The sequence below is a fragment of the Leishmania major genome, chromosome 35 (genome assembly GCF_000002725.2).
Source record: "Leishmania major strain Friedlin complete genome, chromosome 35".
Classification (NCBI taxonomy): domain Eukaryota; phylum Euglenozoa; class Kinetoplastea; order Trypanosomatida; family Trypanosomatidae; genus Leishmania; species Leishmania major.
The window spans coordinates 1,274,704-1,293,258 of record NC_007284.2 but is presented as its reverse complement, the minus strand read 5'-3'; the positions used below and the strand labels follow the sequence as shown (position 1 = coordinate 1,293,258).

General features: G+C 59.2%; 5 protein-coding genes across 5 annotated transcripts; all 5 read left to right on the top strand.

Annotated features, from left to right (window-relative positions):
* Positions 1-1,318: 1,318 nt before the first annotated feature.
* On the top strand, positions 1,319-2,872 carry LMJF_35_3150 (conserved hypothetical protein; the record flags this gene model as incomplete). Its single annotated transcript, XM_003722661.1, has 1 exon — positions 1,319-2,872. One exon carries the CDS (start codon positions 1,319-1,321, stop codon positions 2,870-2,872), a length of 1,554 nt encoding a protein of 517 aa, XP_003722709.1.
* A 1,006-nt stretch (positions 2,873-3,878) lies between these two features.
* LMJF_35_3140 (conserved hypothetical protein) lies at positions 3,879-5,009 on the top strand (the record flags this gene model as incomplete). The annotated part of the gene is made up of 1 exon (XM_003722660.1): positions 3,879-5,009. One exon carries the CDS (start codon positions 3,879-3,881, stop codon positions 5,007-5,009), a length of 1,131 nt encoding a protein of 376 aa, XP_003722708.1.
* Positions 5,010-6,829: 1,820 nt separating this feature from the next.
* Positions 6,830-7,351, top strand: LMJF_35_3130 (conserved hypothetical protein; the record flags this gene model as incomplete). The annotated part of the gene is made up of 1 exon (XM_003722659.1): positions 6,830-7,351. One exon carries the CDS (start codon positions 6,830-6,832, stop codon positions 7,349-7,351), a length of 522 nt encoding a protein of 173 aa, XP_003722707.1.
* A 1,254-nt stretch (positions 7,352-8,605) lies between these two features.
* On the top strand, positions 8,606-13,480 carry LMJF_35_3120 (conserved hypothetical protein; the record flags this gene model as incomplete). Its single annotated transcript, XM_003722658.1, has 1 exon — positions 8,606-13,480. One exon carries the CDS (start codon positions 8,606-8,608, stop codon positions 13,478-13,480), a length of 4,875 nt encoding a protein of 1,624 aa, XP_003722706.1.
* Positions 13,481-16,113: 2,633 nt separating this feature from the next.
* On the top strand, positions 16,114-17,922 carry LMJF_35_3110 (conserved hypothetical protein; the record flags this gene model as incomplete). The annotated part of the gene is made up of 1 exon (XM_003722657.1): positions 16,114-17,922. The coding sequence occupies one exon, from the start codon at positions 16,114-16,116 to the stop codon at positions 17,920-17,922; it is 1,809 nt and encodes a 602-aa protein (XP_003722705.1).
* Between the last annotated feature and the right edge of the window lie 633 nt (positions 17,923-18,555).

The window sequence follows — 18,555 nt, the reverse complement described above, 5'->3', positions numbered from 1 at the left end:
CGAGTGGGGCTAGAATGCGCCTTCTACGTCTTGTTTGGCCGCTACCCCACTCCATCGCTGATTGCAGACTGCTTTAAAACGCTGTCGCCGTCAACGTCACCTGCGCACCGCACCTCCTCTGCACCGCCTCAGCAGCCACCCCGTGACGCGCATGGAAACACAGCTGCACAAGCGAAATCGAGCTCTTCTTTCGCTCACTCTGACATCGGGCGGTCGTCTCGAACAGGCGTCAATGGCTTTGTGACGCGCTCCGCCTATCTGCGCTTCGTCACGCTGTGCGCCGAAGAGGAGGGAGACGGATTTGTGACGGAGCAGCCGCAAGGGGATGCGGCTCCCGGTGTTACCGCAATTGCATCTTCTGTGGACGGTAAGAAGGCGGCGCAGTTGCATTGGTGGCGGCTGTTTCAAAGTGTCGCGGGTTCCAAAGGCTTTATTGCTGCTGACGACCTTCTTGGCATTCACCTCCAGGGCCCATTCGCGGATGTGCAAGAGGTGCTCGCGGCCCATTCCCCGATGTGTGCAAGTGACTTTTCGACTGCACCTCCGCGGAATTCGTCCGGTTCGCGGCAGGCACCTCTTGTGCAGCATATCTTCTGGATCCTGGACCGCGATCACGACGGCAGCGTGCGCTTCGAGGATGTGCAACCATACTTGCAGGAGCGCTGAGCGAGAGGAAGATAGCGTAGGCAAGCGGCGTGCAAGGGGCTCAGAGGGAAGGCAAAACGATGCGTGAGGGGCGCTGTGTGACGTCCACCACTCGCCATTCTCACCTTGTCTCTGTTGCTTCTTTTACGCAGGTGCTCGCTGCTATCGCACGCCCGAAGTGGCGAAGGAGAATGCTTGTGTGGGGAAGAAAACGAGCGACGAGCGCAACTCACGCAGACGTTCACACACGGAGTCGGGGACGGCTTGAAATGTGCGTGGCAAGAGGGAGATGAGCTGTGCAACGCTTTTGTGTGTGTGACGTGTGCGCTCCTGGTGACGCTTCGGCGAAAGCGACTGAAACGGGTGGCTGAGTTTGCAGCACGTGTGCGCCGTTACGCGACGTCAATGACGTCGATGCGACACATGTGTGGCGGACTGGGCAGGGGGCCCTTCATCTGGTGCAGCATCCACCTATTTCTCTTTAATTAAGGGTCGCACTCTTCTTGCCGTGACCCCCCTCCCTCTCTCTCTCTCTCTCCTCGTGTCTGCGTCTCTCTTTCGTGCTCACTAGCGGGCTGCCGCATACCTGCAAGACGTCGACGCAGAGACGAAGAAAGCCAAAACACCGCGAACTCAGGAGGATCGCCCGATCTCGCCCTCCTCCCTCCCCCCGATGCCGATTAAGGAGACGCAGGTGTACTGGCACGACCTTCCGACGCCGCGGCCACCGTGGCGCAATGTGGAGGAGTTGAAGCAGTGCGTGCTGGAAAGCAAGCGGATTGCCGCGCAGATGGCACGGCAGCAGTGGCGCAGCGTGTGCGGTTCCGTCCCAGCGCTTCAAAGCTCGATTCCTCGCGCCCTGCCATCGCGTGCGGAGCAGGTCAGCCGCGCCGAGCGTCTGCGCGACCGTGCGACGCGGCACATTGAGCGCCCAGTGCTCTTCCGCCGCGTCGTGCCGGAACCGCACGCCACACCGCTGCAGGTGGTGAACCTCATCATGGAACACCTGCGGCAACGCCCGGTGCTGACAGCGGAGGCGGCGGAGGTGGCAGAGCGTGTGACGCTGCATTTCAACATGCTGACCCAGTCATCACAGCATCGGCGGGAGGGCGGGGCGTCGCGTCCTCGGTGCAATCGCCGCGGCGCCGGGCCTCGTGCTGGCGGCGTGGCAACGGAGTCTGTTCTCTCTCAGGTGCAACACCAGGACGACGCGCGCCTGGGGTTGACGTCTTCGCAGGCGACAATCGGCACCAGCGGAGGCACGGCTGGGTCTCTCACCATGGCGCTCCAAGACTCCCTCCTGCTGGACACAGTTGCCGAGTTTTGTGCCGCTCGCGGGCTGGTGTTTCGGCGGCTCTCGCGGGCAGATCTTCGAGGCATGCGGCACCGCGTCTCGTCGGTGGAGGTCGTACCGTACCGTCGCGTGGTGGTGCTTGCTGATCGCCACGACCCGATCTTTGCAGTGCTGTTCGGGGTGTCTCGTCAAGTGACGCCGGAGCCGTTTGTGGTGTCCGCGTTGCAGCTGGACGGTAAGACGCCCGAGTCCATACCGCGCTACCGCAAGGCGGAAGCTCCTGTCACACAGGTGTTCTGCATGGCGCCGGCACCGGTGCCGTGGCGCCGCATCACCACGAATATTTCGGTCTCGACACTGCGAGACGAGTTTGTCGTGGCGGTGATTGAACTTGACGAGGCTGAGGAGACGGCAGATGCGGATAGGAATGGGGATCAAGTCTCGACTCACCGCAGCGGAGCGAAGCGCGGCCGCACCGGGGGTACAGGCGCGACCGCACTGCCGCGGAAGATGCAGCGGCAGCTACCGGTGGATTTGCTAGGAGGCGACGAGGAAGAGGAGGGTGAGATGGGCCTTGTTTCTGATGCAGGCGAGGACGGCGATGCCGAGGCGGCCATCATCCTGAACCCAGCAGCCACCCCAACAGTGGCGTCTTCGTCCGCTACGGAGAGGGTGCCACTCGAGCGCCGATGGCTCGGTAGTGCCCCGCTATTTTCTGGCACGACCCAACTCGCTGAGACAGCTCCCGGTGAGGTGGCTGTGGAAATGGTGGACCCCACTCGTGGGGCATATGATCCGCTACTGAATCTGCCGCGTTCGGAGGGGGCGGCGCGGAGGCGTGGGTCGCTCCAGCGAGCGTGGTACCGCCGTCTGCTCCCCAAAGGCTCTGACGACTTCATGGCGCGCATGCACACCTATCAGGCGGACGAGTAGCGACGATGGCGGTGACTCGCACCACTGCCGTCACGGATCGCTCCACGGCGGCCGGAGAGGAGGCGCTGGGCCAGAGGAAGTGAAGCCGTCGCGCACTCAAAGGGCACTGCTGATGTCGACGTTGTGGCCTCGAATGCGACGTCTTCATGGCGGTGCTCTCCTCCTACCCTTGTTTCCTGCTGCCGTCGTTCCTCTTGGGCTGCGCGTAGGACAGGGCCAAGAACTAAGTCTGAAGTAGTGCGCCCCTTGCGAATTCACACCAGCACACCGAAAAGAGAGCGCTAGCCGACATTGGGGGCAAGGCGGAGAAAAAAAACCGGCGGAAACAACGAAAAAGAGAAGAGAGAGAGGCGCTGAAAGAGGAGCTGAGCGGACTTTGGGAGCGGGGAAGAATAGAGGAAGAGAAGGCGGGGTCTCTGCATTGTGAAGCTCGCCGCGCTTCCGCGCCTCCTTCTTCAGCCTTCCTCCCCTCTTCTCTCCCGCAGCACAGTGCGCGGGTGCAAGGCTTTTCGTTTTGTGAAGGTGGTGCGTCGCAGAGATGGTGACCTTCCTCGGTCGTCACATGGTGCATGGCGACTGGACGGGATGGAAGAAGCGGGTGCGACTGGCCAGATGGAGGGCCTCCTGATGCCTTTCCATGTCTGACTCTTCTCTCTTCGCCCAATTCTCTATGCGCTCTTTTTCTTGCGGGAGGAGGGGGGCTCCTTCCTCTTCCACCATACGGTCTTCTGAATCACGGATTGCGGGGCGGAAGGAGGCGGTGGCCACACTAATCGACGGGGCTGAAAAGGGTAGCACAGGTCGACAGGGGCAACACCGCCGTTGTCATTACAGAGCCCTTCTTCACGTGTTTTTTCTCGGCTTCTGTTGTTTCGTAGCCATCGCACTAACGTTGGCGTTCACCACGCGCTGGGACCCTAGTTGTTCACTTAGACACACACGCACACACACACACACACACACAGATACACATGCGGTACCCTTCACAGTAATCCAGTACGCTGCCATGTCGGGTGAGGGCTCTCCTGCTTTGTTTGACGCTGTCGGCGGCCACAAGTCGTCCATCTTCTATGGCGAAACGGCCCACGACGGCCGCGGCACACTCCGGAAGAAGACCACGGCGTGGGAGGTGATGTACTACCTCGCGATGGAGCTCGCCAAGGAGGACGCGCTCGCGCAGCAGCCGGACACGACGCACCCTCGTGAAGACGACGCGTGCGCCAAGTTTGTCCATGCTGCGGGCAAGATGGCCGCGTTTGCCTCCACTCTGTTCTCGATTCGCTTCCCTGAGAAGTATATGACCAAGTCGGCAACGCTGAAGTCGTACATGGAGAACGCAGACGAGTGGATTATCGTGGAAGCTGGCGCGCCGGCCCGCAGCGTTGTTCTTGCACCGCTCTTCCACGAGCTCTTCGATGGCGCCGAGCAGCTGAAGGGATTCGATGACAGGTATGACACGGGAATCTGGGGCATCGGCCTTGTCGACGAGACGTCGGGCATGCAGAAGCCGTGCATCATGGACGTCAAGATCGGCTTCACCCGGCACTCACCGCTCACACCAGAGGACAAGGTGGCGCGGATCGTAAAGAAGGATCAAAAGGCGCTGGTGCGGGACACGGCGTTGCGCATCTGCGGCTGCCGACGGTACATTCACGCCGCTGCGGGCACAGAAGGCGCGACGGCGAGCTTGACGTGCGAGCGCTTTGGCAAAGACATCGGGTATGCCGTGTCCAACGTGCGGGAGCTCAGCACCTGCCTCAAGACGTTCCTGTCGATTGGCGCGCCACTCGCGGAGACAAACGAAGACGGGCAGCTCGTCTTTCACAGCAAGCAGATGGGAACCGCCACCAGCACAGAAAGGACGCGCATGAAGCAGCGCATACGTCACGTACGCGCTGAAATCAAATCGCTGCTGGACTTCTTTGAAGGTAAGCCAGATGGCACCTTCATGCTGCAGCACATGGCCTTTGTTTCGGCAAGCGTGCTCCTCCTGTATGACGCGGCTGCCTCGCCGGCGACAGCGAGACTGTGCCTCATCGACTTCGCCCGATCTACGTGGCGCAAGTTTAACTTTGATGAGTCCACCATAGGATTTATCCAGGGCCTCAAAAATCTGGACACCTACCTTTCCTTTTAGCAGCATGCCCCCTTCACTCTGCCTTTCCTCTCACGGTGTTTTCTTTATCCTGCTCGCATTTGCTCGATTTGATAGCTGCTCATGACTGTTCGCGTGCCAGCACATGCAAAAAAAGAGAGAGGGAGAGACTACGCCGAGTTTCTCTTCTTTTCCCACAGACACGCCTCCAGGCACTCACAGTTTTCTTTTCGCTGTCCCCTTTTTTCATTTTGCGTTCTTAGCATGCACGCTTGTTGTTTCTTCATCTTCTTTGCTATGCTGTGTGTATTATCATGTTTTCCTTTCTTTTTGTTCTGTCTTTGATCCGCACCGCTCGTGTGTTCTCCCCTCCCCTTGTTGGCGTGTGTGCGTGTGCTCGCTTCATGTTTGCCCCTGCTCTTGTAATGCTCTTTCTTTCTCTCTCCGTTGCTCCGGTCGACTCACCCCGACGCTATCGTCGTCTTTGTGTTGCCAAGTAAGCAAGCTGCGGGAAGGCACGCGGCCATGGTTTTTGGCGGGAGCAAACAACGAAAAGGCGGAGGGGGGCTTCTGAAGGGGCCAGTCATGCATATTTTAAGTTTTTTTCTACTTTTGTTGCTGCGTCGTTTTCTCTGTGTATGTGCATGTCTTCCCTCCTTGCTCCGACACTGCGTGCGACTCTGGTACTCTCGTTTTGTTGGGGTGTCGAACGACGACAGCGACGACGAAGAAAATCAAACGAGGCCATTCTTCCTTTTATGTCGCCATGCGCGTGCTCGACGTCTTGTCGGTGGTGTTGAGTGTGTGTCTGTGCGCATGTGGGGATGCCACGCCTGTGGCGCAAATCGAAACGGAAGAGCAGCGAGAGGAAAACCTACGAAATACATGTCGTGGCTGTCAAGCGCGTCCTTTTTCGTGTCAAGCGCGCGCCCGCTGCGCTTAGACGCGGTTTTCTTTCCTAAGCACCCCCCGTCTCATCGCCATAGATGGTGTGCGCTGTCGTTGCGAGTGCCTTACCTTGTGGTCTCACGCTCCTTGCAACCCTCCTGAAGCCCTCGCATTTGTCTGGTCGCCCTCCCGGTCAATGCCCATCTCTCGCTGCTCGATCTTTGTGAGTGGCTACTCTGGCGAATGAGAATGCATGTAGTGAGCCGGCATGGCACATGGCGCACTGAAAGGCTATACATATATGTATATATATATATATAATGGCTCGGCACGGTATTCCTCTACTTTTTTCTTCGGTGCTCGTTCAGTACGTGCTTGGCTCTCCTTTGCCCTCTGCCTTTTTTTTGTGTGTATGTGCTCAAGGATGGGAGGGGAGCACTGGAAGGAGATGGCTGTGGCGGGAATGACTTGTGAGAGAGGACGGTACGCTGGAAGGTAGGAGTGTGCAGATGGTGCGCGTTTGTAAGGCGCGGGAATTCGTATTGGGCTGTCTAGCGCCTCCCCCTCCTCTTTCCTTTTCGTTCTCTTTCTTTTACCCCGGTCACTCGGTGACGATGACGCGGGCCACGTTTGGCACACATACATACAGGAGCACGCGCTCGAAAGAACATCGTGGTGGCCATACATCAAGAGTCGCAGACTAGGACGCTGCTGCGGCAGCTCCTTTTCTGACTTTGCCCTGGAACTCCTCGACTACTTTCTCTCGCTTCTTCCTCTCTGCTGCGGTTTCTTTCGTCTGTATGTATGTGCGGGTGTGTGGGTGCACTCACGCGCATGGCTGCTCTCTTCAGGGTACGAGGAAGTGTGTCCCACGCAGTACACGTACGCGCTCACGCATACAGGAAGAAGCAGCGCTCACGACGCGGACAAGTTCAAACTCACAGAAACGCACACGTTGACTGACCGACGAAAAGATGGCCAACATCGGCACCCACGATGGCGTCGCGCTCGACAAAACGTTGCGGCCTAGTCAACGACACAGCAATGCCGAAGGGGACGGCAGCAACAGCTCGGTGCTCTCTGACATGCACCTGTCTGACGGCTTCGCTCACGGCGACGCAGAGGGGGAGGATGAGATGGACATCCGCGCTTCCCACGTGCACATGGAGGCACTCTACATCGACTTGCCGGCGAAGCAGCTGCAGGTCATCATGCATAGTGCCCTCCGAGCCTACAACACACACGTTTTCATGCCGACACGCACCACCTGGCGTAAGGAGGAAGGCGCGCGCCGCGAGCTGGAGCGGGACGTTGAGCGAACAGCACTGAGCCGCATTGCTGAATACATCAAGAAAGACATCACCGCCAAGCTAGGTGGTTGCTGGCACGTCATCTACGGCCACGATTTCGCCACGTTTGTGACGCACAAACGCTTATGTTTTTGCCACTTTCAAATAGAGGGCGCGGACGTGGTTGTGTGGCGTCATGGAGGGTAGGTGCAACGCGCCGGAAGTGGCACCTCCTCCTTGCCTTTTCCTTCCCCCAGCCCCTCCTCCTCGCGAAGGTCCTCCTGTTCCCGGCGCCACTCTCCTCCGTGCTGCGCGCCTGCCTCTTCTCTCGGGGTTGGTGCCTCCCTTTTTCGTTTGGTGTGGTTGTGGTTGTTTGCCGAGGCCGCGCGGCGAAGAATGGGTTCGACGTGCTCACGCACGACAGATGTAAACTGCCTCCCCCAAAAAAAATGCAAGATCAGACGACAGCAACAGCAGCAGCATCAATGAAAATCTGCACAGCGCCCACGCGTGTGCGTCCGCTGCCCCGTCACACACGAAAAGAAAAACAGGGGTGCCAAGCAGGACCGTGTTTTTGCGTTCTCCGCTGCGTTAGAGGGGTAGAGGAGGGGAGAGACAGGATGGAAAGGCAGTAAGGTGGTAAAGGAGGGAGATAGCGTCAAGGCGGCTGACAGGCATGTCGCTCTCTTTTCTTCTTGCAGGAGTGCCCCACCAAGGCTCGTATCAACCCATGTGCTCCCTTCCTTTTTGTCCGTGTCCGTTCTCGAGGCCCACCGCACGTACGGTTATGTGCTTGGGTGTAATCTTGCGCGTGTGTGGAGGGGGGGAGAGAGAAAAACGTATCGTGCTGCTCGCGCTCTTTCTGCCTCCCTCCTCCCTCGCCTTGCATGCATGACCGCGTCTGCGTTATCACTACCACCACCGCGTTGTTCTCTTCTGCCCTCTCCATCTCTGACCCTCACATCTAAGCTTTCGTGTGTGTGATGAATAAGGAAACCTCACATATCTTCTGAGGTCTGCTGCAGGCCCGAGGGTAATACTTTCCAGATGCATCCATCGAATGATGTCCTAATGCCACAGTTGGCAATCCTGCTCGGCAACGAAGTATCTCTTGCTACCCTCCAGCGAGAGTGGGCCGCGTTTCCACAAGGGGTCTCCTATACAGAATTCCGACAACTGCTCGAGCCGTATGTCACGCAACACCCCAGCCCTGGTGCATCGATGAACGCTAGCGTTGCTCTCCTGCAGTCATGGACCCAGCCTAGTTGTGGCATCCATCCCTCCTCGCCCTCCGCATCTGTAATCCGACCCGCTCGACCTCAGCGAGCGCAGGCCACTGCTCCAGTGACCCTTACCTCTGCCGCCTTCGATGACGCCGGCACAAATCGGGAGGCCGAACGAACCCGCCGTATCCGCAGTCGGCAGGAGCTAGCTGGGGTCACGACACGCTCCGTCGAACCCATGAAGCATCTCTTCAACCACGTCAACATCCACAATCAACAACGCGTCACGTGGGAGAACTTCGTGAACTACCTGGTCGCCGAGGCGAGCAATGACACACCAGGAACAAGACTCAGCAACTACTCCTTCAATCAGTTTACGTTCTCGCGGCGGCTGCGGAGCCAATCTAAGCCTTCGCAGAAGCTGCGGAAACCAAAGAAGAGCACCTCCGCCGAGAAACTCACATTCAAGCGCTACTGTCGCGGCGTCCAGGAAGTCCCTAAAGCAGCTCGCACGTCGGCCGACCAAGAGGGCGTCACCGGACGCGGGCGCGCTGCAGCGGACGTTCGCGAGGACGAGGATCTCGGCCTCATTCGCTTCCTCGACGGCCTGCCTGGACACAGGTCGCTGTTCTTTGCGTCTACCCGAAGCTGCCCTTTCATGCTTTATTCGAAGAACACCCTCGAGCGTGTCTACTCGGCACCACCGAATATGCTCCCGGGAGTGATCCCCTCGGCTGTTTGTTACCTGGCTGCGCACGACCTGTTCGTGTGCTACTCTCCGGACGATCGACTGTTGCGCGGTTGGGGTGCACTCCTCTCGAACGGCCTCACGGGCACGACGATCACGCCACTGCTGCTGGAGGGTTTAGTGCGTCGCATCCAGGTGATGCCGCGGGAATCGCCCACCTACGCCGATTACATGGAGACGCTCTTCCTCGGCAACAGTCTTGGGCAGGTGCTGCGCGTCACGGCACCTCACGGGCACAGCGGTGGGATGGAGTTCACAGTGGCGCAGACCTATGCCAACCTTCACACACGCACATCCGGCGGCCTTGTCGACTTCTGCGTGTACGGGGTGCACCTGTACTCTTCCGGCTTTGACGGGAGACTCGTGGCGACATCTCTGCTCACAGGGAAGTCGTGCGAGCTTGGCAGGGTCGCCAATGAGCATTTGACGACGCTCGTGTACGTCGCAGGGCACGACTGGGTGGTGGCAGCGACCTCGTGTGGGCGCCAGCTGCTTTGGTGGGAGGCACACTCGCACGGCACTTTGCCTGGCACATTATTCGACGTATCCGGCCACGGCGAACACAATGCATGCATCATTGCACTCGTTCATGTGGCGGCAGCGGACCAGGTGGTGAGCGCCGACTGCGAGGGCGTCGTAAAAGTCTGGGACGCGTCTACGCAGCGGTGTGTGCAGTCGTTCCGAAGCAGTCGCGTACCGCAGCGGCACAAGGGTTCGCTGTGCAGTGTGCCGGCGAATGAGGCGAAGGCGTCATCAGCCAACACGCGCACCGCGGCACACGCCGGCAGCGGCCTGCTCGCCGGCAATCTTGCAGGCCTCTTTGTCAATCTTGGACTGCTTGCCTTGCTGCCGGCTGGTGCGGGACAGGCGGGCCACGTCGGTGGCCCCCAATGCCACAGCTTGATTTACTGTGCGTCGACGCAAGAGCTACTCTGCGGCTTCTCCAACTCCATCGTCTGCTGGGGGCTACATGGTCGCGACAGCCCACTCGTGTGTGACGCGGAGGAGGTGTGCTACGATGTCTTCTATGACATTCGGACCCGCACGTTCTTCGTGCAGGGCGCGACGCGGCTTAGCGTGTGGGATGGCGTACACGGGCACCGTCGCGGTGTGCTGAGTCAGGTGACGGAGTCCGGCGTATCGCAAGTTGGCGCCGATATCAAGGCGGTGTGCATTGACGAGCTCGGCAGCCGCGTGTTTATATCACTAAGCGATGGGAGTGTTGTGTGGCACGCAACACAGAAGCTGGTGTCGGATGCCTCACAATGCACACCCGCCACGGCGGCAGTCTGGTGGCATGCCAAGTCCTCGGGCTCTGGTGCCGACGGGGGTGGGCCGCCGTTCGTGGAGCAGATGCACTACTCGTCGATCTCGCGGACCTGGATCGCCATCACCTCCAATGGGACCCTACTGGTGCGATCGGAGGAGGACAATCAGGAGGTGGGCTTTTCGGCCACCATTTCCGTTTCTGCGTCGCCCTTGGCTCAACTGCGCGTGTCGGAGGAGCTGGGGCTTGTCGCCGTGACGGATGTGCAGCGCACTGTGTACATCTACGACATGCAGGCGTGGACGGACGCGCCGGTTACGAAGAGGCTTACCATGTACGGTAGTCTTGTGGACCTGATTTTCCTCGACAGTGCACCAGCGTTGGTGACGGTGCACGCCGGTGGCGTTTGCCGATGCTGGTCATGCGCGCCAGCGGTGGAGCGGTTCAAGCTGCTGAGCGTTTTTTGCCATCCGCAGCATCCCGCCCCTAAACTCGCTACAGCTGCCACCGTGGAAACAGAGCGTGCGTGGATGCAGGCAATGGGGCGGACGCACCTTGCCAGCGCGGGGACGACGCGAGGACGGCCGCACATGCAGTCACCAGCCACGTCACCATGCTATAACACTATTGCGGCCCCAACCACTGGCATCCACAACACCTTGCAGATGACTGGCGCGAGCGCATCGCCGCTGGGGTTCATGTTGCCTAAGCTCGCCTGTTTCTCTCGCCCTGGCTCTGCATGCGTTGCATCACGACCGGCCACGCCGGCGCTGTGCACATCACAGCGCGGCTCATTGAATCCGCTGCGACTGGGCTCGGTCCTTGAGCGAACCTCACCCGATCAGACGGAGGTTTCATGTGAGGGCGCATCGTCCCTCATGAAGTTATCCATGCTCACGGGAAGGCCGGCCACCGAGGCACTGCAAGACACTAGGGCTGGCGATGGCTGGACTGCGACCGCGGCGACCCCGACCGCATCCGTCGAGTTCACCTCCGCGGCTTACGACGGGCGGCAACATTACTTGTTCCTTGGCGACTCTGAGGGTGTCGTGCACACCTATAGCATGTGTCCCCTTCTCCAAGCGTACACGTTGCCTCGTTGCTCTTATGCGAGCCGGCCAGCGTTCTCGCTGACAGCCGTGACGGACTTCACTGGAGCGGATGCCGACGACGGTTTCGCAGCCCCGAAACTGGTGCGGTCGGTGCAAGTGCACTTGAGCCAGAGTACCACAACAGAGCGAGGTGCAGAAGCCCGCGCAGGTTGCACGTATCGCGGCAATATGTCGACAGCGACCCGGCGCGACAGTGATCGGTGCGGTGTGGTTTGCGTGCGGTGGCTGGACGATCGTGGTGTGCTTGCTACCTCTGGCTACGACCAGGAGGTGTGGTTCCTCGATTGTAATACAGGAGAAAAGGTTGCCTGCTTGTCGACAGAGCAGCGATTTTCTGGAGCCGATCGCGCCCATCAGTCCCTGACGGCTTCGAGGCAGCAGCACGGAGGGCCGACGCAAGAGTCGACGGTCCTAAATGGGGTGTGCAACAGACACAAGGCCGAGGCTGCTAGCACGCTGCCCTCTCACAGTGCCTTTAGTCTGCCCCAGCCGCCGCGCCACAACGATCTGAACGACGACGGCGCCGCTGCCTTCCTCACAGGGACATCGCAGCTGTGCTGCTGCACGCGCGGCAGTAGAAACGAGGAAGCGCCTGTGATAGAGGAGGGCGGAGGGACCGTGTCGCCGGCGCCGTGGAGTCAACAGGAGGGTAGCGCGCTGGCTTCCTTGCCGAATGCACGATACGCACCGGTGAACTCCCACCGGCCGGCGTCTTCTGTACGCCAGAGATGCGCGTCTTCCAGCACCCTCTCTCGCTACTCGGTCCCGGAGTTGATCGCGACCGCTAAGCATGACCGCGCACCGACGGGGCTGAAGGACGGCATACAGGGGCTGAAGGACCAGCGCGGTAGCTTTCTCTTGCGTCCCTCATCGTGCTCACCGACAAAGGAACAAGCGCTTTCCAACGACGCGCCTCGTGGTTGGAGACCCCTCTCACATTACAACACCTCATTGCTCGCCGGCAGCCCGCTCGAGAGGGGCGACAGCCCACGAGACGCCACGTCTGCGGCGCTGAGCGCGTCGCGCACTTCCGACTGCGACGGTGGCACGCAGATTCACATCGCAGACTGGCAGAAGCGTGACTTGATGGCGATGCGCGAGTCGCGGGGGGTGAAGCCGCACGCGCCGGTGCAGCCGGGCTTGCACAACACGCTGGTGCACGTGGAGGAGAGCAAGTGGCACAGTGCGGGAGTGACGGGGCAGCGCGTTCTTTTGGGTGCAGCCGACGGTGTCTCCAGGCATGCGGCGCGAACTGCCACCGCAGCAGCCGCAGCACCGGCACTCACCGGCGCTGCGGTCCCACAAACCGAAACGGCATCTGCGTCGAGCGCCCTGAGCCTGTCGACGAATATGGCGACGTCGAACAGCCTCCGAGGCGAAGCTGCAGCGAGGTCGGCAGAGATAAGCGGCAACATCGGTTCGTTCAGCGTCCAGGAAGTCCCGGCAGTGATCGAGTCCTGCGGCGCTGTGAGCAGGCCTTCGTGCAATAGGACCAGAATCGCGGAAGCGCTAGCGCTGTGCGTCTCCGGATGCGCGCTGACGACCTCCGCTGTTGACGAGGGCAGAAGCGCAGCGGCACATCAACAGCAGCAGAAGCAGCCGTACCTACCACAAGGAGCACGCGGGGGGAGAATCCGACCCGACTCAGAGAGCAACTCCTCTGCGCAGCGTCACGGGAGCTCTTCACGAGTGCCGCTCGCGCAGCCATCGGCGCCCGGACACCGCACACCTTTTGACGCGCTGCCGCCTCCCCAGAAGGCCCTACGGAAAGATGGCAGTGGAGAGATGACTTCTTCCTCGACTGCGTTGGGCGTGACGACGTGTTCCCCTTCCCAGGACACCGCAGCGCGGGCCCAATCGTTCGCCTCTGCGAACGCCCTGCGCCGACCGCCTATGCTGGCCTACAGCAACGAGTGCGAGGGGAGGTCGACGTTGGAGATGTACTCTAGTGAACTCCATTGGTGCCTCCGGCAACCGCGTCGATGACACGAGACGTAAACAGTGTGCGCGCGTGTGTGTGTGTGTTGAGGGATTCAGCTGTGATTTACAGGTGCGTTGCTGCTTGCATTCGCTGCTGCGCACCTTTCCCTTCGTCCCCCCCCCTCCCTTCTCAGAGTTCATTGTCGTCGTTCCCTTTGCGTTTCTTTTCCTTGCTGCTGTCTTGTTGCTTTTCTCTTGGTTTTGCCTTACGTTTTTTTTTTCGGCATCCGGAGCGCACTGTTCCACCCCTCCCCCCTTTTTTCCTCTCTCGCGCTCCAAAACACAATTCGCAGTGAGCGACACAGGTATATGTATGCTTATATATATATATATATATATATATGCGTATATGTTGATGATCATGTACAGTAGCCACCGCATCAGCACCAGTGTTCTGTGTATATGTGACAGACGCGTAACTCTGCTTCCCGTTTTTTTTTTTGGTCCTCCTTGCATCTCTTGTACATCATGTATAGCCCATCCCCACCCCTCCCTCCCTCCCTCCTGCGCCCCCTCTCGCCTTCGTCATTTGGCCTGTACCTCATTCCGGCGTGTGTTTCCCTTGTAGCTTTTCTCTTACCTCGCGCGACTTTCCTCTTCCTCCTCGACGTCGCCGATGCACATGACTTAATCCAATACTAGTGTCTCTTATGTTCGATGTTTATCTTTCATGGTGCGAGGCGCTGCTCAGAAGCTGAGGGGCAGTGGATGAGGAATACGAGTAGTATAGGCTCGATGCATTACAGCAACATACAGACACCGAGATACGAGAAAAAGGAAGCCAGCATCTCCTTGACAGATAAGGGTGTACGGCGGGGGTCCTTCCGCACGCATGGTCGCGTGGGAGTGAAGGAGACATATTCCGTGAGAGCCGTTATCGTGTTTGCAATGGTTCAACAAAGAGGCACTGCACTTTTTCATGTAACCGCTTCAGAGTCGCTTCATGCAATCATCATCAGCTCGTCATCGCGTGCGTCTGGCGCTGCTGCTGCTGTAACTTCTTCGCGTGCCCCCTACGCCGCCACTCGTATCAGTTGTACACCCCTGCCTCTCTCCATTCTTTCTCTGTCTGCACCGCTCCCCTTCTTTGTTTGCTGACCTCATTCGAAACCTAATCATCACCGCAGTCACAACAACAACCACTGATCGACTCCAGCAAAGCGGGCTCTAGCTTGCTTTTCATATTATATTTTCTCTTTTTTCTTTGTGCCTTTCAAATTAGCATAACGTACCCCCTCGTTTTCTTTTGTGTGTGTGTGCCCTTGCGTGGTTGACTGCTTTTCTGGGCGTTGGTGTCTTTCCACATTCTTGTTTTCTTTCTAAGCGACCTCATCGTTCACCCGTGTGCTACACGCGGTGCTGCCCAACGCGCTGCGCAAACCCTCAGCAGAAGAGGAGTACGCCTTGCCGCTGGCGGTCGGTATCAGAGGAGCGATACACTCACACACTCACACACGCACACACACTTCCATCCACACACCGAAAAGCCCTTCTCTGCTCCTTCTGTCCTCCCCCCACACACTCCCACTTTGCTGGTGTGCACGCCTACTATTTGCGTCTCTCTCTCTCTCTCTGTCTGTGTGTGCAGAACTACCTTTGTCATACACGCGTTTCACCTGTTATTTTTTTCTGTTCTTCTCCCTTTGAACTGTTTCAACTCTCTACTGACACAACTCACGCCGGACACCCTCCCCTTTCCCGTCCCCATTCTCTCCCCTCTCTGTATTTCTCTTGTACATGTCGTTCCGTCAATGAACCCTAAACGAAAACAAAGACGAGCCCTTCTCTCCCGCATCTGTATACATAGGCGTGAGCGTGTGTGTGTGTGTGCGTGCGTGGACTTTTCTTGTACACGTGTCTCCTTGAGTGCAGCCAGCCCCCCCCCCCCCCACACACACACCACCTCTGTTTCCCTCGCTCTCTCTCTCTCTCTCTCTCTTTGCATGTCTGTGTGGTGTGCTGACAGCTTTCGCCAGCTGTACGTTTGCCTCATCTTACTCTTGTTTTTTTTTCGTGTTTTGTTTGTGTTCCCTCCCTCCCTCCCTTCTGCGGGTGTTCTTCCGCTGTTTTCGTGTGTCTCGCACTCTTCCTCCCCCGCCTCCCACAAGATATACGCGTTCGCTGTCCACCTCTCGCGGTCGCCGTTTTGGTGTCACCCCTCCCCTTGGACTTACTCGCTGTTCGAAGTCTTTCTGTCGCAGCCTTGTCCCTCATTCAAGAAAGTCTGAGTGCGTGTGTCCGTCCGCACGACGCTTGCACTCGCAGTCCTTTACGTGCCAGGCTATACCCCGACACCCAATCAACTTTACCGCTGATCTGACCACTACTCTGCGTTTCTGTTTCTCTCTGTTCTCTCTGGGCTCTCGCATAATTCTTCTCCAGTGCTGCCATTTCTCTGTTGGCTGGCCCTTCTCGTCGTCTCCTTTAGGCGCGGAGCAACTTTTTGCACGCCAGCTTACTCCCGCACTGCAGAAGACTCACGTCCTTCATCTTTTCTTTTGTTGTTCCTTCTTGGACACTCAAGAGCACCCGTGATTTCGGTGAATCATTGCACCTTGTTGCTGCGTTTGCGACGTCGGCACTGCTGCGTTTCGATTAGTGCGCTGAGAGTCGTCATCAGGTAGCCGGGCAATACCGCAATGGAGTTTAAGCCGAATCACCGCAGGGTCTGGGTCACCAGCGCCGTCGTCTTAACCGCTCTCGTTGCGCTGATGGTACGTCGGCGCCAGCAGAAGCGTCAGCTTGCTCGCCGGACGGTGGGAGACGCTATGCACGAGGAGCTTGCAGAGGCGCTGAAGCACACTCTGCTTCCCGTTCTCGTACGCCCTGAATACCTACCCGCTGGATGGGGGGTGGCGCCTCCGGTCTTCTACCCTCCGTGCTGCGCCGCCATTCCGCTAGTCCTGCCGAGGGAGATGCAGGATTTGGAGACAGATTCTAGTGGCGCGCGTTCAGCGAGCACGTCGCGGTTTGAGCGAGGCGGCGCGGACGGCCTGACCGTGGCGCCGACCGCGTTTCTCTTTTGCAGCTACACCGGGTACGCAGCAGGCCCCTTCGCGACACGGCAAGACGAAGAGGTGTTTCTCGCCGAGGTACTGGCGCACCACCCGGTGCTTCGAGAGCGTCTTGCCGAGAATCCAGGACAGTGGAGTCCGCTGCCGGAGTTCGCGCCGCACGCGGGCACCGATGTCAAGAGCGCCGCTGCCGTGACAAAGGGAAGGCGGCAGAACAGTTTCCCGCGCACCTTCTCTCACGTGCTCGTCAGTGATGACGGCATCTTCCTGGCAGGCATGAACGGCCCTTACACGGTCGTCGCGGTGCTGATCGATTTTGCCGGTGCGTGGCCGCTGTCACGGACAGCGAGAGCGTCCGCAGACGGTGAGGAGAGCGGGCGGAAGAGGACTGGCAGTGCTACGCCGCCCACGATTGCTGAGGAGACGGAGCTCTCTGATGCCATAGAGGGCATCGCATGCGCTACTGTCAATGTACCGCTCGTCGCCCTTGGAAGCGACGCCGCGGCGCTCGCGTCCCGCGCGCCGGGGACATCCTTCGCGGCCCACCAAGGATACTACCGCGTGGTGTGTGCGCGGGAGGGGCGCGAGTTGGAGCTCTGCGTGCCGCCGGAATGGACGGTGCGGAACGAGTGCGTGAGGCCGCCTTTCACGGCTCCCGCTGGGCCCTCGGTCCCAGCTCGCAAGTCCGTCTCCACTGAGGGCGAGTATGCGGAGTCGAAAGGGACTATCTTGATCCTCTCCTTTACACCGTCCTCCTTTATGTTGGAAGGCCGCGTGGATGTGCGTATCTCTGCGGAGATTTTTTCCGCTCTTTTCGAAGACCCGGAGGCGGCTGCGGCGACGCTGTGGGCGGCCTCCGGCGCCACCGACGTCTCCAACCCCGTTGCCAAGGTGACGCTGGGGCCGCTGACAGCGCGACCGCTGCCGGCGTCCTCGCACGCGCGCACAAACGTTGTGACAATGGTATACGTGCAGCCCAAGTTCGGTGTTCTCTTCTCAGTACACCCGCGCTCCGCCGTCGTCTATGAGCCGTGGATGACAGAGCAGCCCACGATCCTGTACTACCCGCTTGGCGACGCGGCGGAGGACGAGGAGTCGCCGCGGATGACGATTGAGTACGTCGTGGAGCTGCCCAAGACCTGGGAGGTCTTCGCCCGCGATGACGAAGAGTTTGTGCACAACGTCCTCTTTCACTTCACCACTGGGGAGGCCGCGGCGATCTCTACAACGTTGACGGAGATCAGTGGCATTCGCTGCGCCATGTTCAACCAGACGCGCGAGAGCCGCCGATGCCGCACCTACGTGCTGCCGCGCGGGGCGACGCTGCTAGTTATTCGATGGGAGACGTTGGCGGAGAGCTGGGACAAGGACCTGCCAGTGTTTCAGCAGACACTCGACACCCTGCACATAGATGCTGCAGCCGTGAGACAGTAGGATGAGTAGAAGCATCTTCCCGCGGCGTGTTTGCCTGAGGACCGTTGGTCCACCGCTTTCCAAGATACGGAAGTGAGACGGCAGGGAGGCGAAGGGTGAGGTGCCGCTACCGCTGTTATCGTTGTGTCCCCCCATCCTCTTTCTTTCAGCACTTTCTGACGACTCGCATCCAGTGATGTATGGTCAACGGGAAGGGGCGTGCCTGAAGGGAACGGCCGAACAAGAAAAAATACCGAACGGCGCCGAAAACGAGGCACGAGATGACCGTGCCAGGGAAAATAATACAGGGAGAGAGGAGGCGGTAGAGACGAGCGCCGCACGGTTGGAGGAAAGGGGCGTGAGCTTAAGGATGGGGGTCGCAACTCGGAATGCGGGTGGTTGGTTTTATCGTCGAATGGACGGCCGCGCGGGGGGGTGCTTGGCCTAATCAAGAAAAACGTGAAATGACGCTGTTGGTCGCGCCACGTTTTTTTTTGCTTTTATCCATGTGTCTTGTGTGGTGGGCGGTGTAGGTGTGCGCATGTGTGTGGCAGAGGACGAGGGTGCCACCTATCCTAGCTGTGACCCCCGCGTACAGACAGCTTGAGCAACCCCCCCCTGTGTTTTCCCCCTTCTCTCCCCCTTATTTCTGAC